Genomic DNA, 24,403 nt, shown 5'->3' on the forward strand with positions numbered 1-24,403 from the left:
GTAATGAGGTCAGGTGCTAAGTCACCTTGCCGGAGCAAACTCGGCGTCAATGAACAGTTTAGTGCTGAGTATGCACTGCTTGAGAGCACCGTCGACAACATTTTCCATCATTTCACTGATGATCGAGAGTAAACTGATGGAGTAATTGGCCAGGTTGGGCTTGGGTTTATCTTGCTTTCTGTGGACAGTATATGACTCGGCAATTTTCCATATTGCCGGATCATAGAATTTACAGTGCAGAAGGAGGCCATTCGGCCCATCAAGTCTGCGCCAGCCCTTGGAAAGAGCACCCTAAGCCCATATCCCCACCCTATTCACACACTTCCACCCTATCCCCACAGATCCACCCTATCCCCGTAACCCCACCTAACCTTTTTTGGACACTAAGGGCAATTTAGTATGGCCAATCCACCTAACCTGCACATCTTTGGACTGTGGGAGGAAACCGGATGAAGCCCACGCAAACACGGGGAGAGCGTAGACTCCGCACAGGCAGTGACCTAAGCCGGGAATCGAACCTGGGACCTTTGAGCTGTGAAGCAACTGTGCTAACCACTGTGCTACCATGCTGGTCGATGCCAGTGTTGTGGCTGAACACAAACGGCTTGGCTCGGGGCACAGATAGTTCAAGTCTTCAGTACTGTGCTGGAATATTGACAGAGCCCACAGGCTTTGCAGCATCTAGTACCTTCAGCCATACTCAGCCATACTTTAATATCATGTAGAATGAACTGATTTAGCATCCATTATGTAGGGGACCTCCAAATGAGGCAGAGATGGATCATCCACTCAGCACTTCTGGCTAAAGATTTTTTCAAATGCTTTAGCTTTGTGTTTTGTTCTGATGCTTTAGTCCAACATGGAAAGAGTTTAACTCAAAAGTTGCGGCTGAGAGAGATTGCCCTCGTCATCAAGGCAGCATTTGACCAAGTGTGGCTGCAAGGAACCGTAGCAAAACTAAAGTTAATGGGAATCAGGGGGAAACTCAGGGGGTGTCATGCCTAACATAAAGGAAGATGGTTGTGTTTGTTGGAGGTCAGTTTTGCTCTTAAGCAACAGACAAGGCTGAAGCATTTGCATACAGGATGGGAATATTAGTGGAGTGTCCTCTTCCAGTGAGTTGTTTAATTATCCCCCACCATTCACAACTGGATGTGGCAGAACTGCAGAGCCTAGATCTGATCTGTTGGCTGTCAGATCACTTAGCTTTGTCTAATAACGCAAGTAATCCTGTATTGTAGCTTCAGCAGATTCGCACCTCATTCTTCGATATGCCTGGGGTTGCTCCTTACATGCCCTCCTTCACTCTTCATTGAACCAAGGTTGATCCCCTGGCTTGGTGGTAATGTTAGAGTGGGGGATATGCCGGGCCATGGGATTGTAGATTGTGACTGAATACAATTCTGCTGCTGCTGATGGCCCACAGCACCTCATGGATGCTCAGTCTTGAGTTGTTAGATCTGTTCAAAATCTATCCCATTTAGCACGGTGGTAGTGCCACACAACATGACAAAGGGTATCTTCAATGTGAAGACAGGACTTTGTCTCCACAAGGACTGTCAGGTGGTCACTTCTACCGATACTGTCATGGACAGATGCATCTACACAGGCAGGTTGGTGCGGATGAGGTCAAGTATGTTTTTCCCTCTTGTTGGTTCCGTCACCACCTGCTGCAGTACCAGTCTACCAGCTAAGACCTTTAGGACCCGGCCACCTCTGTGGTGGTACAACTGAGTCACTCTTGGCGATGGAGATTGAAGTCTCCCATCCAGAGCATATTCTGCACCCTTGCCACCCTAAGTGCTTCCTCCAAGTGGTGTTCAATATGGAGTAGTACTGATTCATCAGCTGATGGTGGGGGGTACGTGGTAATCAGCCGGCAGTTTTCTTGTCCATGTTTAACCTGAAGCCATGAGACTTCATAGGGTCTACAACCAATGTTCATGACTCCCAGGGCAGCTCCCTCCCGACTGTATACCACTGCTGCCGTCTAGCAGTTATGTCCTTTAGGGCCCGGCCAGCTTGGTCTGTGATGGTACTACTTGAACTGCCCTACCTAGAGTACATTTTGAGCCCCTACCACCCTCAGTGCTTCAACATGGAGGGGTACTGATTCACCAGCCGAGTTAACTAGTGGGATGTTTCTTTGCCCACATCTGAGCTGATGCCATGAGACTTCTGATGGGTCTGTTCTGCCGGTGGGACAGGACATACCCAGGGTTGGTGATGGTACTCTGGGATCTTATCTGTAAGGCATGATTTGGTGAATATGATTGTGACAGACTATTGCCTGATTAGTTTGTGAGATAACTCTCCCAATTTTGGCACAGGCCCCCACGGTGGCATGGTGGTACAATGATTAGCACTGCTGCCTCACAGCACCAGGGACCCGGGATCGATTCTGGCCTTTGGTGGCTGTCTGTGTGGAGTTTGCACATTCTCCTCGTGTCTGTGGGTTTCCTCTGGGCAGGTTTCCTCCCACAGATGTGCAGGATAGGTGGGTTATCTATGCATGAGATAGTAGGAGTAAGGCGGGGCAGTGGACATAGGTGGAGTGCTCTTTGGAATCGGTGCAGATTCGATGGACTGAATGGCCTCCTTCTGCACTTTACGGATTTTATGGTTCTAAGGGTTCTTTTTTATTAAAATAATAAACAATTTGGATTTTTACATCTGTCTTATGAAATTCAAAAATTTGCCATTTAAGTTATGCGGATTGGCCATGATCAATGTGCCGGGTTACTGGGTTAGGGCGGAGGAGCGGGCATAGGTAGAGTGCTCTTTTGGAGGGTTGGTGCAGAGTCGATGGGCCGAACTTCTGCACTTTAGGGAGTCTACACTCTTAAGGAGGACTTTGCAGGACCGACAGCACTGGGTGTGCTCGTTATTTATGAACATTATTTATAATGTTTATTTCCAGTGCCTAGTTCAATGCCAGGTGGTCTGTCCCGTTTCATTCCTTTTAGATTTCAGAGCGGTTTGGTACAACTGTGTGGCTTGCTAAGCCATTTCAGAGTTAGGCACATTGCTGTGGGTCTGGAGTAACATGTACGCCAGGAGAGGTAAGAATAGCAAATTTCCTGCCCGAAAGGGCATTAGTAAACCAGATGGGTTTTATGACATGGCTTTGCGGCTACCATTAGGCTAGCTTTTCATTCCAGATTTTAACAATTGAATTTAAATTTCGCCACATGCTGTGGTGGGATTTGAATGTGGAGCATTAGCTTGGGCCTCTGGATTACAAGTGCAGCAACATTACCATTAAACCACCACTTCCTCCTAAATTCTAATTGTAATGTGCCTCCCCTGTACATGTAGTCTATTCTATACAATACTTCTGTTTTAATTGTGAAATGCCATTCCAAACGTACAAAATAAGACTGATAGTGAATGTTTTGAATGTTCTTACCAGCACGAATATTATTGTATTTGATTTCTATATAGGAATCACGGTCACTCCTGGTATGTTCATGATAAAAACCAATGGTGTGCATAAAGTGATGCTGTATTGTTGAAAATTTCAGACAGCCAGGTATCTGCAGTGATATTATCTGTGGCCCTCCTACTGGTCCTAAAGTCGATGTACATCTATAAAATAAAACACACTACATAAATGTTTCTATCTTTCCAAATGTGAGAAGTGAAATTCATTAAATTAATACTAATTGGTGAGAGGAATTTCCTCTGGTATCGATATGCAGTACAATTTTGTGTATTTCTGAGAATGTTTGGTATAATGTTCAATACTTCCAGTGAAATTGTAATCATATTTTTGTTACAAATTCTTCAGAAATGAGTTCACAATATTACCGTGCATAAGAACTTGAGGATCTATTTCTTTTACGTGTACTTTTATTTTCAAGGCAAATTAGGTCAATACTTGTGGGTCAAGTAATTTCCCATTTTCAGTACCCATAATTGGTCTTAGCTTGTCTTGATAATAGTATCCCATACTCCTCCATCACTATCCCCCAGTGTACCCTGAGCTCCTGGCTGGTTACGCCACCAGAGGTGCGGCGCAGTGACATATAATTGGGTGTCCTTGTCGTTGGGAGTCCTCAGCATTAACACTGGACCCTGTGAAGTTTCATAGCTTCCTCTGAAACAAGGCTGAGGCAAATTGCTGCTCTTTGCCCTCCATGGTGCAAACGCCAATGCGGCCCGTAGTTCCACCATTGACTGATCTTTAAAAACAAATTATTTCATGGGATGTGGGCGTCACTGGCAAGGCCAGCATTTGTTGGCCACCCTTAATTGCCCATGAAATAAGTGGCTTGCTCGACCATAGAAGACAGACAAGAGTCAAACACATTGCTGTAGATCTTGACTTAGTAAGAAGTCTTACAACACCATGTTAAAGTCCAACATGTTTGTTTCATGCCTTATATGTAGGTCAGGTCAGGTCAGGTAAGGAAGGCAGATTTCCTACCCAAAATGACATTAGTGAACCAGATGGGTTTTATGACAATCAATGATAGTTTCATGGTCAACATCACAGGTTTCTGTCCAAGAGTTATATATTGAATTTAAATACCGCCAACTGCTATGGTTAACCTATGTCCCCAGAACATAGACTGGGCCTCTGGATTACCAGTCCAGTGACATTACCACACCATCACCCCAGGTTGTGCCGTTAAGTCTTGAAGTGCGTAGTCATTAGACTACATTGAGTGGTTAAAAAACAAATAAAAAGGAACAATCAATTTGATTTTCTCCTCATCAATCCATCTGTAGACAGCACTGCTGAGATTGACCATGTATGTATACTAAATGGACAGACAGTAAAATAGTGAGTGATCCAGCAACACAGCTCTGATGCATTACAATGAAAACAATCCCCATCTAAAGGGCAATTAAGGTTGGGCAATAAATGCTGACCTAGCTGCGATGGCCATAGCCCGCAAAAAAATAATTAAAAATAATCTCCTAGGAGCGACAAAAAAATCCATAAAACACCCCGGCACTGAACAGAATAGAACAGTAGGGTGAGGAGAGAAACAGGATCAGAGGGTGGTTTCAGTTAAGAAAACTATGGACTCTGATCAAGGTGGCTCTAAACCATCATAAATGTCTGTGCCAGTGTTTCCTGAGCTCCTGTGTTTCTTTGGTAGAAGATTGCCAAAACCTACATGGAAATGTAAGAGAAGATGACTTATCTAGAAATAATGCAAATGTAGTGTTGGGGACTCTCAGGTACATCCTAGTATTTGGGATCACTTCAGCAATAAGTCCTGAGATCTGGGGAGAAAATTCAAGTCCAGGAACAATGGGAGCAATTTTCAGAATAGGAAGGGATCTGTGAATATTGAGGGGAAGTGTTTTATTCTGGGATGGAGACACGTGTGGTTGGAAAGTACAAGTTTCTATGGTCAAGCAGAGTTGGGCTGATAGAAAAGAAATACTTGGAAAATCTGAAAAGGGTGCACATGTTCAAAACGCACAGATGTGGCTTGAAGTTCTCAATGATTATTTTATTGTAAATTGGGGATAAATTTCTGCTGAGATTCTCCTGGCTGTCCCGTTTCTCGCCATTTCAGCTTTTTTCCAGAGTTGCTGCAGCTCTTGGGCGATTGAGAAAACCCAGCTGAAATTTGCCCCCATCGAGTTGAGGTAAAGCTTTTGAGACAGTTTCAGATCTTAAACAAAGCCTTAAACCAAATTATTAAAAGATACTAAAAACTCAGTGGATCATTTTGATCATGTTACTGGGAAATAGGCATTGATTTGGGTGCAATTAGTTACTTAATAAATAGACATTGTGTGACATAGAAATCATTTTGGGTGATTTGATATTTCATCAACTATGGGGCAGCACGGTAGCATTGTGGATAGCACAATTGCTTCACAGCTCCAGGGTCCCAGGTTCGATTCCGGCTTGGGTCACTGTCTGTGCGGAGTCTGCACATCCTCCCCGTGTTTGCGTGGGTTTCCTCCGGGTGCTCCGGTTTCCTCCCACAGTCCAAAGATGTGCAGGTTAGGTGGAATGGCCATGATAAATTGCCCGTAGTGTCCAAAATTGCCCTTAGTGTTGGGTGGGGTTACTGGGTTATGGGGATAGGGTGGAGGTGTTAACCTTGGGTAGGGTGCTCTTGCCAGGAGCCGGTGCAAACTCGATGGGCTGAATGGCCTCCTTCTGCACTGTAAATTCTATGTAAAACTAAATGTGATGGAAAACCTACAAAAACCAGGCTAACTCTCAGCAGATGTGGAAACTACTGGATGGAACGATCGGATCAAACAGAATTCCTGGGGTGACAAGGGAACACCAAAGAGGGCAGAGGAATGGCTGTTAGAATTTTCAGGCATGAGATAGAAACTGCACAGTTTCGTTTTGTTGCCATATCTAGGATACATTTTGATGACATATTGCGAATTGCTGTCGAGATTTCTCAAAAATATGTTTGACTATCAGGTTGGAGTCTACCAAACTCATTGTACATGTATCTTTGCCACTTACCCAGACCTTGAAACAAGTTCAATGTAGTTAGCCTCAAATGCTCTGCGTATAAATTTGATGCACGTCAAAAATCCAAATTCATCAAAAGCCATCTGCAATTGTTTTTGCATGGATACACCTGCAAAATTGGAAAACGGTTTGTTTAATTCAATAATTATTTTCACAGTATGTCATCCACAATTTGAAATCATGTCGTTCATACTCAACTGGTGTTTTTGTTGCTCTCATATTGAAACAAAGGGACAAAGGATATTTGGGGAGGGGGGGGTGAGAAACAGGATTAGGCTATTGCATTTGATGATCAGACATGATCATAATGAATGGCGGAGTTGCATTGAAGAGCCTCATGACCTCTCCCACTCCTATTTTCTATGTTTCTATCCTTACAACTCTTGAGCCTTTTTTTATTCAAACACATATGAGCATCTCTGGCTAGAACAGCATTTATTGTCCTTGAGAAGGCAGTGGTGAGCCGAGGCCTATGTATACCCACAGTGCCTTTCGGGAGGGAAGTCCAGGATTTTAACCCAGCGACAGTGAAGGGTCAGCAATAAATTTCCAAGTCAGGATGGTGAGTGGCTTGGAGGGGAACTTTAGATGGTAGTGTTCCCATGTGGCTGTTGCCCTTGTCCTTCTAAATGTCAATGGTTGTGGTTTGGAAGGTGCTGCCTAAAGAGCCTTGGTGAGTTCCTGCATCTTGTAGATGGTACACATGGCTGCTGCGGTCCGTTGGTGGTGGACAGAGTGAATTTTTGTGGAAAGGGTACCAATCAAGCGTGCTCTTTTGTCCTGGATGGTGTTAAGCTTCTTGGGTGTTGGTGGACCTGCACTCATCCAAGCAAGAATTTCATCACACTCCCGGCTTGTGCCTTGAAGATGGCAGACTGGTTCCAGGGAGTCAGGAGGTGAATTACTCGCCGCAGGATTCCGAGCCTCTGACCTGTTCCTGTGGCCACAGTATTTAAGTGACCAGTGCAGTTCAGTTTCTGATCAATGATTACCCCCAGGATGTTGGTAATGGGGGATTCAGCGATGGTAATGCAATTGATTGTAAAGGGACGGTGGATGGATTCTCTCTTGTCGGAGGTGCTCATTGCCTGGCACTTGTGTGGCGCGAATGTTATCTGCCAGTTGTCAGCCCAAGCCTGGATATTGGCCAGGACTGTATTTGGACATGGACTGTTCCAGTATCTGTGGAGTCGCGAAAGGTGCTGAACATTGTGAAATCACAGAATTGTTACAGAAGGAAGCCATTCACCCCATCATGTCTGACTGGCTCTCCAAACGAACATCTTGACAGTGTCATTCCACTGCTTTTCCCTATACCCCTGCACACTGTTTTATTCAAGTAATCATCCAATGTTCTCTTGAATGCCTCGACTGAACCGATTACCACCACATATCCAGGCGGTGCAGTTCAGACCAAAACCATTCGCTGTGTGAAAACATTTTTTGTCACATCACATTTGCTTCTTTTACAAATCACTTCAAATCTATGTCCTTCTAATAAACAGGAACAGATCCTCCCTATCTACTCTGTCTAGCCGCTTTGTGATTTTGAACACCTCTATCAAATCTCCTCTTCACCTTTGTCTCTCCAAGGAGAACAGTCCGAACTGCTACAAACTATTCCGTAACTGAAGTTTCTCATCCCTAGAATGATTCTTTAAATTCTGCACTCTCTCCAATATTTTCACATCCTTCGTATAGTGTGGCGCCCAGGATGTTGGTAATACTCCAGCTGATGTCTAACTAGTGTCTTGTATAATTTCAGCATAACCTCCTTGTTCTCGTACTCTATGCCCCTATTAATAAAGCCAAGAATACTATATGCTTATTAACTGCTCTCTCCATCTGTCCTTCAAAGATCTATGCAGATATACACCAAGGTCCCTCTGCTCTTGCACCTATTAAGAATTTTACCCATTATTTTATATCATCTGCCCATGTTCTTCCTCTCAAAATGTTTCACTTCACACTTCTCTGCATTGAACGTCATCTGCCACTTATCTGCCCAATCCAAGTTCCCTACGTCCTGTCGAAGTTCTACACATTCCCCTCACAATTTACATTAATTCCAAGTTTCATGACATCCACAAACATTAAAAATGTCCCTTGCACACCAAAATCTAGATCACTAATATACACAGGAAAGCAAGGGTTGCAATACCGACCACTGGAGCACTCCTTCCTCCAGCCAAAAGATATCCATTGACCTCTGTTTCTAATTATTCAGTCAATTCTGTCTCTTTTATTCCATGAGCTGTAACTTTTCTTACAAGTCTGTTGTATGGCAATGCATCAAATGCCTTTTGAAAGTCCATGAACACCACATCAACAGCATTACCTGGCTTTCTGTTATCTCTGCAAATATTTCCAGCAAGTCAATTAAACATGGGGCAGGATTCTCCATTTGGGAGACTATGGGCTTGATTCTCCATTTGATGGATTATGGCGGGATTCTCCGTCCAGCGACGCGGAATCATGAGATATGATCAGGTGGAGAATTCAGCGTCAACTGCAAATGGAGGTTGGCACCAGCCGCAGAATGGAATGCCATGTTCTAGTCCCTCGACAGTGGGGTGAATGCGTTCTATGTCGCACACTGGCTTGGACATGCAAATTGTACAGTAAACGCCATTGGCATATTATTAATGGTCCCGACCCAGAATGTTCCTGGTCTCCAAAAATGCTCTGCCTCCACCAGAAGGAATTACCGACGGCGAGATTCACTTGTGGTATTTTACAGTCGGGAAACAGGTGCCATGGTTGCTGAAGGGGAGCGAGGGGGTATGAAGAGTGCCCATCATCGCTACAGTGTGCCACTGGCTGGGGCACATCTGCCAGATCCAGGGAGAGTAGTGAGGGGCGGCTAGGAGATGGGCCGTGGGGCTGGGCATGGACCACAATTGCTGCAGCCTACAAGGCAGCCATGCAGATGCACACGCCGCTGACTGCCCGCTGTGGACTTAGCGCCACGGGTCATTTGGGTGCCCCCCCCACCCCCCCCCCCCCCCCCCCCCGCGGTCACCATCCTAGGTACCCTCTGACCCCAGCCAACCCACCAACAGGATGAGCATGCTCAAGCGCAACCAATGCCATCCTCTTGGCTGGGATGAGGGTCAGCATGCATTGGAAACACATGAGTTCCAAGTGGTTGGTACTAGCCCGTTAAAGGGACCTGAACTGCTCTGAGACCGACATCGCTTTCGCGAACGTAGAACACTCGCGATTAAGTCCCGGCGTCAGCACTAGGGCGCAATTCTCCCAAAGGGAGACAAACAGCCGACGCCGGAGTGAAACCTGGAGTGTTTCACTCCGGCGTCGGAGGCCGCTCCTCACCCCCTATTCCCCCCCCCCCCCCCGGGGTCTAGGAGCGGCGGCGCGTGCATTCCGCGCGCCGGGCCTTGACGCGTGCGTCAAAGCGGCACGCCGGGAATGACGTGGCCGGCGGCGCCGAATTGACGTCAGCCGCACATGCGCAGGTTGGCCGGCGCCAACCCGTGCATGCGCAGTTGCCGTTTTTCCCTCCGCTGCCCCGCAAGACATGGCGGCTTGATCTTGCGGGGCGGCGGAGGGAAAAGAGTGCGTCTTTTAGAGACGCCGGCCCGACGATCGGTGGGCACCGATCGCATGCCAGACATCTGCTGAGCACGCCCGTGGTGCTCGATCCTCCCTCCGCCCCCCACAGGCCCCACACCCACCGGTCACGCGCTCTTCACACCAGCAGCGAACAGGTGTGATTGGCGCCGGCGTGAACCGGTCGGGTTCGGCAGGCCGCTCAGCCCATTAGGGCCAGAGAATCGCCGGTCGCCATGAGAAACGGCGATTCTCCGAGCGGCCTGTCGCAAAACGCGACACTCCATTTTGGGGGGGTGGGCGAATCACAGGGGGGTGCCAGGGCGGCGTGGCGTGATTCTCCCGGCCCTCCCGCGATTCTCCCACCGGCGTGGGGTGCGGAGAATCGCGCCCCTAGTCTTTCAAACAGAGAATTCAGTCTTAAGTGCTGACACCGGGACTGAATCACGAGTGTTCAACGTGCACGACAGCGGCGCTGGTCCCGGAGAGATTTAGAACATGCTAATGAGCGAGCACAACCGCCACGTGGAATTTGTCCAATTCCAATGCATGCCGACATTTGATACAACAGGGTTGGGATCGGCACTGGAAATCTGCATATTATTCCGACACCCTGGGCGAGTGTGTCTTTTCCTGAGGTCTTTTACTGTTACAGGCACCAGATTTATAAGACAAAAATTAATAAACTGTTTATAACATGAGTAAAAGGTGAACATACAATAGAAATAATGCAAAATGGTCTACTCGTCTAACTATTCTCAAAATTGCGTCCAACCTCCACCCAGACAGACACAGGACACACGGTAAGGATGGGAAAGGTTAACGAATAACAGGGATGAGGTATGAGAGATTTGAGGATCGCTGCTGGGGTTTTGGTCTTTGTAGCTGCCTGTCTTCTCAGAATGCAACCCTCTGGGGAATTGATTTACACAGGACATTCAGGTTGGTGTAATTCTGTCCTTTGATCATCACATGGCGCCTCACACAGGAGATTGAGGTTGGTGAATTATATTCTTCAACCACTTGATGGAGCCTCCATTTCCCTGAGATATTACTGGAGCTCAATACCTGAGAATTTACAGACTTTTCTGTTGGTCTGACCTCGGTGCAGAGATTCTGCCCCGTGTCGTGAAGAGAGTACGCAGATTGGGCTTTTCCAAGCCATTCAGACAGAGGATTAAATTACTACAGACCTGGTGGGACAGCCTGCTCATATCCTACAAACCAGTAGTCCCATTCACAGGTCTAGCTACTATCTGCAGTCTTTTAAATAGGAGTCCTTCCACAGGTCTGACTAGGAGCCTCTTAAATTGCCTGGGAGAGAGAAAAGAGAGAGAGTGCCTTCCAGCTGCTTCCTGCCTATGTCTTTTCACAGAACTCAGATCAAAATGCAGCTCTTCACACAACCTGCCTTTCTTCTGGAATGGAGCAGAATTTCATACGCACTGCATGGCTGTTTGCCAAATCTATCAAACTGATATCACGAGTCCAGTCACAAAGCATAAAGGGGAAGTCCTGGGCTAGTTCACAGACTAGTGTTTCAGTTTGCCTAAAGTCTGTAGTTTAAGCAAAAATCTTAGTTGGCAAATCGGGAGTGATGAGGTTGTTCTGTTTGCGGCAGTCCTGGAGCTCAAGATGGATGACCTGTCTTGCCAACCCAGGCCCACGCCTGCTTCTTTCTGATGGTAGCCATGATGTAGAGATGCCGGCATTGGACTGAGGTGAGCACAGTAAGAAGTCTTACAACACCAGATTACCAGATTAAAGTCCAACAGGTTTGTTTCGAATCACTAGCTTTCGGAGCTAGCTGCCTGAGGAAGGAACAGTGCTCCGAAAGCTAGTGATTCGAAACAAACCTGTTTGACTTTAATCTGGTGTTATAAGACTTCTTACAGGTTCTTTCTGGACACCCTCCTAATCAGATGAGACCTGGCATTCTTCATCCTCGTCCAGCATGTCTCAGCTGCGCTGCACAATGTTGGGCAGGATGCAGCAGACCAGCATGATGCACAAGACCCTCCTGGGGCTATATTAGAGAACCCCCTAGAGCGGTCCTGGCATTGGAAAAGCATCTTCAGTCAGCCGATGCACCATTCAATGACGTTCTTTGTTTCTGCATGGACGTCATTATAACGGACTGGGGCATTCGTATAGGCATAATTAGCTATGATGTCAGCCTGTTGCCCAATAGCCAACCCCACACTCGAGGGAACTCCTCGAAGCTGCCAGGAACCTCAAAGTGCGCCAAGACACTGCCTGGATATTGAGCGCAAACGCGCATGATGTGCAGCTGGTGGTCATACAATAACTGCATATTGGGGGAGTGAAACCCCTTCCTGTTGATGAAGGGCACCTCCTGATGAGCCAGTGCTTATAGGGCGACATGCTTGTGTGGTGAATGTATTGCATTAACTATTCACCATGTATGTAACTGTACGACTCTGTTGCCCATGAGCGCTCCGCCTATTGACCATTGTAAGATATTACCTGTGATATGTCATGTTGGTGCCTTTGTGGGCTCCGCCCCTGGCTCCTCCCCTTGAGTGGAGGTATAAAAAACAGTAGCCCTGTAGGTGGCTCTCAGTAGCAGAGCAGTCGCAGGCAGGCACTGTTCTAGTCGATTAAAGCCACAGTTTACTTCAACTCCTTGTTTCGCGTGAATTGATGGTCGCATCAATTTAATTGACTACAACACCACAATGGAATCGACCGTCAAACCTGACTGACTGGAACTCGACCCGCAAGCCGTGAAGGCGAAAGGGATTTTTTCGCACTGGCTCCGATGTTTTGAGGCCTACCTCGCAGCCTCCTCCTCGCCTTCTGTCTCCGACGATCAGAAGCTGAGCCTCCTCCATGCCCGGGTGAGCCATCGAATCTCTGTACAACTGGAGGAAGCTTCCACCTACGCAGACGCCCTCGTGATGCTGAAGTGTCTATATGCAAGGCCAGTGAACGAGGTGTACACGTGGCATCTCCTCACTACTCGCTGCCAACGCCCCGGGGAATCGCTGGAGGAGTACCTACGCGACCTCAAAGTCCTTGCGCGAAGTTGCAACTACCAGGCCGTTACGGCCACTCAACATATGGACCTTGCTGTCCGGGACGCCTACGTGGCTGGAGTCAGGTACAACTACGTGAGACAGTGCCTACTCGAGGAAGGTGTCCTAGACCTGGAAGAGACGGTAAAGCTAGCCTCCTCCCTAGAAGTAGCGTTCCAAAGCGTCAACGCGTTTCCGTCTGATCACGCGACCCCCCTCGTGGACCCCCGACCAAAGAGTACCCCAAGCCTGTGCCGCGTGGCTGCCCGCCCAACATCGGCGGCTACCCTGCTATTTCTGCGGCCAGCACCAGCACCCCAGGCAGCGTTGCCCGGCCCGGAACGCGAACTGCAGCAACTGCAGAAAAAAAGGACATTTTGCTAAGGTTTGCCTGGCCAGGTCCAAACCCTCAAAATCGAAGGCCCGACCCTCAGACTCACAGGCCCGCAGATCCCGCAGTGTCGCAGCTTGCCTGCTGGCTCCGCCCCTGGACTCGTCATCGGCCTTGTGCTGTCCGTGGGGGCAGCCATCTCCAAGCCCGCACAACGTGTGCGACTCACGGGGGCCGTCATCTTGGCCATCCTCGCTCATTCGGCCCGCCACGTGCAACTCATGGGGGCCACCATCTTGGATGCCCCCTTCCTCGCTGCCCGACATGTGCGACTGACAGGGGCCGCCATCTTGGCCGCCATCTGCAATTCCGCCCAACACTTGCGACCGACGGGGGCAGCCATCGTGGGACCACCCCAGCACCTCCGACCACACTGGCTACTCTCAACTCAGCACAGCCACCCCGGACCAGTCGTGACCCAAACACCTCCGGAGTTCCATGATGACCGTCCGCGTAAATGGACACGAAACACCTTGCCTGTTCGACTCCGGGAGCACGGAGAGGTTTATTCATCCAGACATGGCAAGACGCTGCTCGGTCCCTGGAGAGCTCAGGTGGTGGTCGTCAAGACCGGGCAAAAGAACCGTAAACCGTTACACGCACCTTGATGCGTACCCCCTTCCCCGGATCGCAGACATGGTTAACTAAATCGCACACTACGGGGTATTCTCTACGATGGATCGGAAGTCTGCGTACCACCAGCTCCCAATCCGCCCGGAGGACCGCCACTACGCAGCCGTTGAGGCAGACGGCTGCCTCTTCCACTTCCTCCACAAATGGCATCACAAACAGGGTCTCGGTCTTTCAAAGAACGATAGACCGAATGGTGGACCAGTACGGGCTGTGGGCCACATTTCCGTGCTTGGACAACGTCACCACCTGCGGCCATGATCAGCAAGACCACGATGCCGACCACCAGAGATTTCTGCAAACCGCCCAAACCCTTAACCTCACTTACAACAAGGAGAAATGCGTTTTCCACACAACCAGACTAGCCATCCTCGCATACATTGTGGACAACGCGGTTCTAGGACCCGACCCCCTCCTGCAACTCTCCCTTCCCCACTGCCCCAAGGCCCTGAAAAGGTGCCTCGGGTTCTTTTCCTATTACGCCCAGTGGGTCCTCAACTATGCGGACAGAGCCCGCCCACTAATCAAGGCCACCATCTTCCCACTGGCGGCCGATGCCCGCCAGGCCTTCAGCTGCAACAAGGCGGACATCGCCAAAGCCGCGATGCGTGCGGTGGACGAGTCCGCCCCTTTCCAGGTGGAGAGCAAAGCGTCAGAGGTCGCCCTCGCCGCTACCCTCAATCAGGCAGGCAGGCCAGTAGCACTTTTTTCACGTATCCTCACCGCCTCTGAAATTCAACACTCCTCGGTCGAAAATGAAGCCCAAGCCATCGTGGAAGCTGTCAGCACTGGAGGCCTTCATGCTCAATAATACACAGCGGGGAAAAATCAAGAATGATAAGATCTTGAGGTGGAGGATCAAACTCTCCACCTATAATTACGATATAGTATATCGTTCTGGGTTGCTCAACGATCCCCCAGATACCCTGTCCCGCGGCACATGCGCCAGCGCACAAGATGATCAACTCCGGGCTATCCACGATGACCTCTGCCACCCGCAACCTGCCCTACTCCACTGAGGAGGTCACAGCCATGACCAGGGACTGCCCGATCTGCGCAGAGTGCAAGCCGCAATTCTATCGACCGGATAAGGCCCACCTGGTAATGGCATCCTGGCCCTTTGAGCGCCTCAGTATCGATTTCAAAGGGCATCTCCCCTCCACCAACTGCAACACATATTTCCTCAACGTCACTGATGAATTCTCCCGCTTCCCCTTTGCAATCCCCTGCCCCGAAATGACCGCTGCCACCGTCATTAAAGCCCTACATAGTGTCTTCACCTTGTTTGGTTTCCCCACATATTATCACAGTGACCGGGGCTCATCGTTCATGAGCGACGAACTGCGTCAGTACCTGCTCGGTAAGGGCATCACCTCAAGCAGGACTACCAGTTATAATCGCCGGGGAAACGGGCAGGTAGAGAGGGAGAACGCGACGGTCTGGAAGGCCGTCCTCCTGGCCCTGCAGTCTAGGAATCTCCCAGTCTGCCACTGGCAGGAGGTCCCACCCGACGCACTCCACTCCATTAGGTCCCTCCTCTGAACGGCCACAAACGATACCCCTCATGACCGCCTGTTTGTTTTCCCCAGGAAATCTACCTCCGGGGCCTCGCTTCCACCCTGGTTGAAAACACCGGGGCCCGTCCTACTCCGCAAACACGTCAGCTCCTACACACCAACCCCCAGTACAAATACATAGAACACCCCGATGGCCGACAGGATATGGTTTCCCTCCGGGACCTAGCGCCCGCAGTTCCACTACCACCGCCATCCCAACTTACCCCGCCCAACCTACGCTGGCCAGCGCCCTGGTCCCTACATGGCACCCGCACCCCCTCCCCCCCCAATTCTCCCTTCACCGACCCACAGGAACGAAGCTCCAGAAGACACGCTCCCAGAGTCCGCGTCTGGACCTGTACCAGCAACTTCACTACCCATGCCCGCATGGATGAGTTCGACACCCGGGCCAGCTGCGATACCAGAGCTTCGGCGATCACAGCACACGATCCAGGCGCCGGACAGGCTGAACTTGTGAACCCTTCACCCCCGCCAAACTTCCTTTTTAAACACGGGGTGAATGTGGTGAATGTATTGCATTAACCATTCACCATATATATATATAACTGTACGACGCTGTTGCCCATGAGGGCTCCACCTATGAACCATTGTCAGGTATTACCTGTGATGTATCATGTTGGTGCCTTTGTGGACTCCGCCCCTGACTCCTCCACTTGAGTGGAGATATAAAAAGCAGTAGCCCTGTAGGCGGCTCTCAGTAGCAGAGCAGTCACAGGCAGGCACTGTTCTAGTCGATTAAAGCCACAGTTTACTTCAACTTCTTGTTTCGTGTGAATTGATGGTCGCATCAGCTTGCCAATGCTGGCTGCGAATCCTGCTGCCCGGGCATTCTGGTCCCCGTTTGACCCCTGGTAAGACCCAGAGGCATAAAAGATCAGGACAATAGTCATTTTGTTTAACATTATTTTTTATTGGTTATTTACATTTGACTGGTAACAATGTTGTTATACTAGTGTTTACACACACATGAGGCAAGGACAAGAAATAAAAAATACAAGGGATCCATTGAGAATGTGTCATCCAGAGTAAAATGTGAATTGAGAACATATGTACAGGTTTGAGAGGCTGGTTTGCTTTAGGGCCCCAGTGGGCGGGCACCCTGTGGCCCTGTTCCAATATTTGTACGGCTCCCTGGCATTAAAACATGCCAGTGGCTTGTTTGCGGTCACCCAGGTGTGCCCTCCTAGCTGTTGCTTTGGACACTCTATCCGGGCTTTTCTCTCTCCAATGCCCTCTTGGTCCTCCAGCCCTGTTCCACTGTGTTCTAGGTTGTTTTCTGCCCTCTTCTCTGATCACTTCTCCTCCACCCCCCCCCCCCCTCGCTAACCCCACCCCCCTCGGCTTCTGCGCTTTTCCCCCTACTCCCTTTATTCCTCTCCCTTTCCCCCCCTCTCTACTTTTCCTTCTGTGCTTGTTTCAGTCCAATCCCCACCCCCTATTGGTTGCTGGCTCCGAGCAGGCTCTCGAACAGGTTGGTGAACTGCTCCTAGGTATTCTGGAAGCCCTCTTCCGATCTTCTGATGATGAATTTTATTTTATCCAATTTGAGGTATTCGGATAGGTCAGACAGTCAGTGTATAAGATGGCGCTGCTGATCTCCAGCCGAGCAGGAGTCTCCGGCAGGCAATCAGGCAGGCAAAGGCAATGGCATCTGGCCCTCTCCCCATAGAGTTCCGGCTGTTTTGATACACCGAAGACCACCACTTTTGGGCACAGCTCGACCCTCACCTCAACAACCTTAGACATGGCCTTGTAGAAGGCGGTTCTGTGCCAAACAAGTCTGGGACATGACCAGACCATATGGGCATGATTGGCCAGGCCTCTCTGGCACCATTCGCATTTGTCCTCCACCTCCAGGAAGAAGCCGCTCATGTGTGTTCTGGTCAAGTGCACCCTGTGCACTACCTTTAGCTACGCTCGGCTCAGCCCCGTGCATGAGGAGGTTAAGTTTTCCCTCTGCAGTGCCTCGATTCAGGGGTCCAGAGTCCTCCACCTATTTCCATGTCCAGTTCCCCCCCCCCCCCCCCCCCCCCCCCCAATTTTTGCCTTGTCTCATCCAGTAGTGACCTTATTTCCTCCAGTAGTTCTCCATACATGTCGGCACAGATACCTTCCCCTTGTTCGCCCGTAGTCAGAAGTCGGTCCAGCAGGGAGTATCCTGGTCATTGGGGGAACGTTACTGTCTTCTTGTGGAGAAAGTTCCTTAGTTGCATGTATCGCAACTCAAAGAACAAAGAAAAATACACACAGGAACAGGTCCTTCAGCCCTCCAAATCTGTGCCGTTCATGGTGCCTTAACTGAAAAAAAACCCTTCTGCCCTTACTCGGTCCGTATCCCTCTATTTCCTCCCGATTAATGTACTCATCCAAATGCCTCTTAAATGTTGCTTATGTGCCTGCTTCCACCACACCCTACAGATTTCCATTCTGAAAACCACCCTTTCACCGCTATTCTCTGTCTTCTATAACCAAGCCAGTTCTGTATCCATCTAGCCAACCCACCCCAAATCCCAAGTGATTTTAGTTTTTGTACCAGTCTGCCATGTGGGACCTTGTCAAACGCCTCACTAAAGTCCATATAAACTACATCCCCAGCCCTTCCTTTATCAATTTCTTTGTCACCTCCCCAAAAAACTCAAATTAAGTTGGTGAGACATGACCTTCCCTGTACAAAACCATGCTACCTGTCACTAACTCGTCTATTTTCCTCCAAATGTGCATATATCCTGTCCCTCAGTATCTTTTCCAAAAACTTCCCCACCACTGATTTCAGCTTAACGACCTATAATTTTCTGTATTATCCCTGCTTCCTTTCTTAAACAATGGAACAACATTGGATATTCTCCAGACGTCCCGAACCTCGTCTGTGGTCAAAGGGGATGTGAAGATATCTGATGAGGCCCCAGCTATTTCTCCTCTTCCCTTCCACAGTAACCTGGGACAGATCCCATCCGGCCCTGGGGACTTGTCAACCTTAATACAATTTAGGATACCCAACACTTCCTCCTTTGACATATTGACATTCTCAAGAGCATTCACACACCTATCCCTGACCTTAACATCCGTCATGTCCTTCTCCCTGGTGAATATTGAGGATTTCACCTACTTCATGTGGTTCCAGCACAACTTCCCTCCATTATCCTTAAGTGGGCCTACTTTTTCTCTTGCTGCCCTCTTGCTCCTAATATATGCATAAAAAGCCTTGGGATTCTCCTTCACCATATTTGCTAAAAACATTTCATGGCTCCTTTTAGCCCTCCTAATTCCATGTTTACGTTCCTTCCTTCTTTCACTGTACTTCTCAAGGGCTTCATCAGTTTTTAGATACCTAGACTTATCGTATGCTTCCTTTTTCCTTTTGAATAAGCTTACAATTTCCCTTGTAATCCATGGTTTCCGAATCCTGTCATTTCTATCCTCCATTTTTGTGAGGACATGCTTGACTGCACTTCAATCAACCGGCCTCCACATGTCAGACCTTGATTTGCTCTCAAATAGCCACCCCCAATCCACATTTCCCAGATCCTGTCTAATTTGGACTTCGCCCAATTAAGCACCCTCATCCGCAGGCCACTCTTGTCCTTATCCATGACTACCCAAAATCTTATGGAATTATGGTCTCTCAACCCAAAATGCTCCCCCACTGAAACATCAATCACCTGGCCTGGCTCATTCCCTAATGCTAAGTCTAGAAAGGCCCCCTCCCGGGTTGGATTGTTAACATACTGTATCAAAAAGCCCTTCTGGACACATCTAACAAATTGCTTTCCATTTGAGCCCACGGCTGTAAGGGATTCCCAGTCAATATGGGGGAAGTTAAAGTCGCCCATCACAACTACCCCGCTTTTCTCACACCTTTCAGCATCTGATTAGCCAACTGCTACTCTGTCTCCTGCGGGCTGTTGGGAGGTCTATGGTACACTCCCAACTTTGAGATTTCACCCTTCTTATTCCTGAGCTCTACCCACAATGCCTCACTACAAGATCCCCACAATGTGTCTTCCCTCAACACAGCTGTGATCTGCTCCCTAATCAGCAATGCAACCCCCCCCACCTCTCTTCATTCCCCTTCTGTCCGGTCTAAAACAACGATATCCCGGAATGTTAAGCTGACAGCACTGTCTCTCCTTTAACCATGTCTCCATAATTGCAATTACATCATAGTTCCATGCAGTAATCCAGGCTCTCAGTTCATCTGTCTTACCTGTTATACTTCTTGCATTGAAGCGAACGCATTCCAGACCTACAGTCCCACTGAGCCCTGCAGCTCCCCTCTGCCTGCTCTTACTCTGCATTATGTTTATTTCAGTATCACTTTTTTCCCCAGTCTCTACACTTACTGGTCTGCTGTTCCGGTTCCCACCCCCCTGCCACACTAGTTTAAACCTTCCTGAACAGCAATAGCAAACTTCCCACCCAGGATATTGGTGCCCTTCAGTTCAGTTGCAACCGGTCCTTCTTGTACAGGTCCCACCTTCCCCAGAAGACATCCCAGTGATCCATATATCTGAAGCCCTCTCTCCTACACTAGCATTTTAGCCACGTGTGCAACTGTCCTGTTGCCCTGTCCCAAGCCGCAATAGCACGTGACACGGGGAGTAATCCTGAGATTACTACCCTGGAGATCCTGCTTTTTAGCTCCCAACCTAACTCCCTGATTTGTCTTTGCAGGACCTCTTCCTTCCTCCTGACTATGTTATCAGTACCAATGTGGACAATGATATCTGTCTGCTTACCCTACTGTTTCAGGATGTCCTGTCGCCATTTAGAGACACCCAGTACCCTGGCACCAAGGCTGCAGCACACCATCCTAGAATCCTGTTTGTGGCCAAAGAAACACTTGTCTTTGCCCCTTACTATCGAGTCTCCTACTACTATCATTCGTTTGGACCCTGCTCTACAGCAGAAACAGTTATGATGCCACAGGCCTGGCTGCTGCTGGTATCTTCCCCTGAGAGGCTATCCTCGCAACAATATCCAAAACGGTATACCTGTTTGAGGGGGGGGAATAGCCACAGGAGGGTCATGCTTTAGCTGGCTGCCTCTTCTGGCGGTCATTCAGCTACCTGTCTGAACCTGTTTTATGACCACCTCCCTGAAGTTCGTGTCTATCACATTCTCTGCCCCCCTGTATGCTCCACAATGTGTCCAGCTGTTGCTTCAACCAAACTACTGTAGTAACATTTCCTGCAGACATAGTCATCAGGAACGCTAGAAAGCTTCCTGATCTCCCACATCTGGCAGGAGGAGCATATCACTGCCTTAACTGCCATTTCTTCCCTTGTACACTTAAGAAAGATACAAGAATACGAATCTTACCTTGCTTGTCCCCCCCAAGGGCCTTTTTTCTGTTAGAGGGAGGGAGGGAACCACAAATGTTGTGTTTCGGGCTTCATCGCCCCTTGACACCAGTTCTTCGGCTACCCACAGTACAGTTGAGACTGAGGTGACTTCTCCCAGAATCCTCTTCTGCCACGTCTGCTGGATGATCTTTCTCCTGTTTGTCACTGGAGGGGTTAGAACATAGAACAGTCCAGCACAGTACAGGCGCTTCGGCCCACGATGTTGTGCCGACCACTGATCCTAATCGAAGGTCAACCTAACCTACATCTCTTCAATTTACTTCTGCCCATGTGCCTGTCCAAGAGTCGCTTAAATGTCCCTAATGACTCTGACTCTACCACCTCCGCTGGCAGTGCATTCCATGCACCCACCACTCTCTGTGTAAAGAACCTGCCTCTGGCATCTCCCCTATACCTTCCTCCAATCACCTTAAAATTATGCCCCCTCGGGACAGCCATTTCTGCCCTGGGGTAAAATCTCTGGCTATCCACTCTATCCATGCCTCTCATCATCTTGTACACCTCTATCAAATCACCTCTCTTCCTTCTTCGCTCCAGTGAGAAAGGCACTAGCTCCTTCAACCTTTCTTCATAAGACCTGCCCTCCAGTCCAGGCAGCATCCTGGTAAATCTCCTCTGTACCCTCTCCACAGCATCCACATCCCTCCTATAATGAGGCAACCAGAACTGGACACAATATTCCAAGTGTAGTCCAACCAGGGTTTTATAAAGCTGCAGCAAAACTTTGCGGCTCTTAAACTCAATCCCCCTGTTAATGAAAGCCAACACACCAGACACCTTCTTAACAACCCTATCAACCTGGGTGGCAACTTTGAGGGATCTATGTACGTGGAACCCAAGATCCTTCTGTTCCTCCACACTTCCAAGAATCCTGCCTTCAACCCTGTATTCAGCATTCAAATTCGACCTTCCAAAATGAGTCACTTCACATTTATCGAAGTTGAACTCCATCTGCCACTTCTCAACCCAGCTCTGCATCCTGTTAATGTCCTGTTATAACCTGCAAAAGTCCTTGACACTAGTGACAAAGCCACCAACCTTTGTGTCGTCGGCAAACTTACTACCCCACCCTTCCACATCCTCATCCAAGTCATTTATAAAAACCACAAAGAGCAGAGGTCCCAGAACAGATCCCTGCGGGACACCACTGGTCACCGACCTCCATGCGGAATACTTTCCATCCACTACCACTCGCTGTCTTCTTTTGGCCAGCCAATTCTGTACCCAGACAGCCAAATTTCCCATGCCCCCTAACTTTCTGAATGAGCCTACCATGGGGAACCGTATCAAATGCCTTACTGAAATCCAGAAACACCACATTAATTGCCCGACCTTCATCAATGTGTCTCGTCAAACCCTCAAAGAATTCAATGAGGCTTGAGAGGCATGACCTGCCCCTCACAAAGCCATGCTGACTATCTTTAATCAAACTATGTTTTTCTAAATAATCACAAATCTTGGGCGGCACTCCCCCCTATCCGGCGGGGCGGGGGGAGTGGCGCCAACCACTCTGGCGTCGGGCCTCCCCAAAGGTGTGGAATTCTCCGCACCTTTGGGGGATAGGCCCGTGCTGGAGCGGTTGGCACCACGTTGACTGGCGCGAAAACCGGCACCAGCGGCCTTTCAGGCCCGCCGCCCGGCGCTGGGGCTGGCCGAAAGGCCTTCGCCGGTTCGCGCATGCGCCGGTGGTGACGTCAGCGGCACCGGCGCATGCGCGCTGGGGCATTCTCTTCTGCCTCCGCCATGGCGATCAGTGGGCCCTGATTGCGGGCCTGGCCACCGTGGGGGAACCCCCAGCGTCCGATCGGCCCGCGCCCCCCCCCAGGACCCCGCTCGCGCCGCCGATCCCGCCGCCACCAGAGGTGGTTCAAACCTCGGTGGCAGGAGATGCCTCCCAGCGGCGGGACTTCGGCCCATCGCGGGCCGGAGAATCGCCGCAAGGGGCTCGCTGCTCGACGAGGCGCGATTCCCGTCCCCGCCAATTCCCGGCTGGCGGAGAATTTCTGCCACGGCGGGGGCGGGATTTTCGGCAGCCCCGGGCGATTCTCCGACCCTACGTGGGGTCGGAGAATTTCGCCCCTTATCTCTCAGAATCCTTTCCAATATTTTGCTTACCACAGACTTAAGACTGACTGTCTGTAATTCCCAGAGATTTCCCTATTCCCTTTCTTGAACAGGGCAATAACATTCACCTCCCTCCAATCATCCGGTACTACTCCAGTAGAGAGTGAGGACGCAAAGATCATTGCCAACAGTGCAGCAATCTCCTCCCTCTCTTACCGTAAAAACCTTGAGTATATCCCGTCAGGCCCAGGGGACTTAGCTTTCCTGGTGCTTTTCAAAATTTCCAGCACATCCTCCTCCTTAATATCAAACATTTTGAGTCTATTAACCTGGTTCACACTATTCTCATGAGCAACAAGGTCCATCTCTCGTGAATACCGAAGCAAAATATTCATTTAGGGCCTCCTCTATCTCCTCAGACTCTAGGCACAAATTCCCTCCACTATCCCTGATCGGCCCTACTCTCACTCTGATCATCCTCTTATTTCTCACATAAGTGTAGAACACCTTGGGGTTTTCCCTGATCCTTCCCGCCAGGGCTTTTTCATACCACCTTCTAGCTCTCCTCAGTCCATTTTTGAGTTCCTTCTGGGCTACCTTGTAACCCTCTAGAGCCGTGCCAGGTCCTTGCTTCCTCAACCTTACGAAAGCTTCCTTCTTCCCCTTGACTAGAAGCTCCACTTCTCTTGTTATCCAGGGCTGCTTGACCTTACCATTCCTTCTTCGTCTCAGTGGGACAAAACTATCCAGCACTCGCAACAAGTGCTTCTTAAAGAACCCCCACATTACTGTTGTGGATTTCCCCAAGAACAACTGTTCTCACTTTATGCTCCTCAGCTCCTGTCTAATCGCAGTATAATTTCCCCTCCCCCAATTAAATGCCTTCCAATACTGACTGTTCCTATCCATCTCCATGACGATGGTAAAGGGGTTGTGGTCACAGTCACTGAAATCTCTCCCACCGAGCCATCTGACACCTGGCCTGGGTCGTTGCCTAGCACCAAATCCAATATGCCTCCCACCTAGTCGGCCTATCTATTGAGTCAGGAATCCTTCCAGTACACACCTGGCCAAATCTGCTCCATCCAAACTATTTGCACTGAGGAAGTTCCAGTCAATATTAGGGAAGTTGAAGTCACCCATGACAACAACTCTGTTACTTCTGCACCTTTCCAAGATCAACTGCCCAATCTGTTCCTCTATCTCTCTGCTGCTATTGGGGGGTTTGTAGAAAACTCCCAATAAAGTGACTTGATTCTGACTTCCACCCATACTGACTCAGCAGACAAACCGTCCTTGACCAC

General features: G+C 49.3%; 1 protein-coding gene across 1 annotated transcript in view; it reads right to left on the bottom strand.

The window, feature by feature from the left end:
- Positions 1 to 870: 870 nt before the first annotated feature.
- The window catches only part of LOC119970933 (low choriolytic enzyme-like), a 104,309-nt gene continuing 80,776 nt past the window's right edge, over positions 871 to 24,403 (bottom strand). The window contains exons 6-8 of the mRNA XM_038806043.1: positions 6,458 to 6,575; positions 3,372 to 3,588; positions 871 to 936 (exon numbers count right to left, since the gene is read on the bottom strand). Of these exons, the coding sequence (XP_038661971.1) occupies positions 871 to 936; positions 3,372 to 3,588; positions 6,458 to 6,575 (401 nt within the window). The remainder of the gene's footprint in view (positions 937 to 3,371; positions 3,589 to 6,457; positions 6,576 to 24,403) is intronic.

This window comes from Scyliorhinus canicula, chromosome 9, assembly GCF_902713615.1.
Source record: "Scyliorhinus canicula chromosome 9, sScyCan1.1, whole genome shotgun sequence".
Taxonomy (NCBI): Eukaryota; Metazoa; Chordata; class Chondrichthyes; order Carcharhiniformes; family Scyliorhinidae; genus Scyliorhinus; species Scyliorhinus canicula.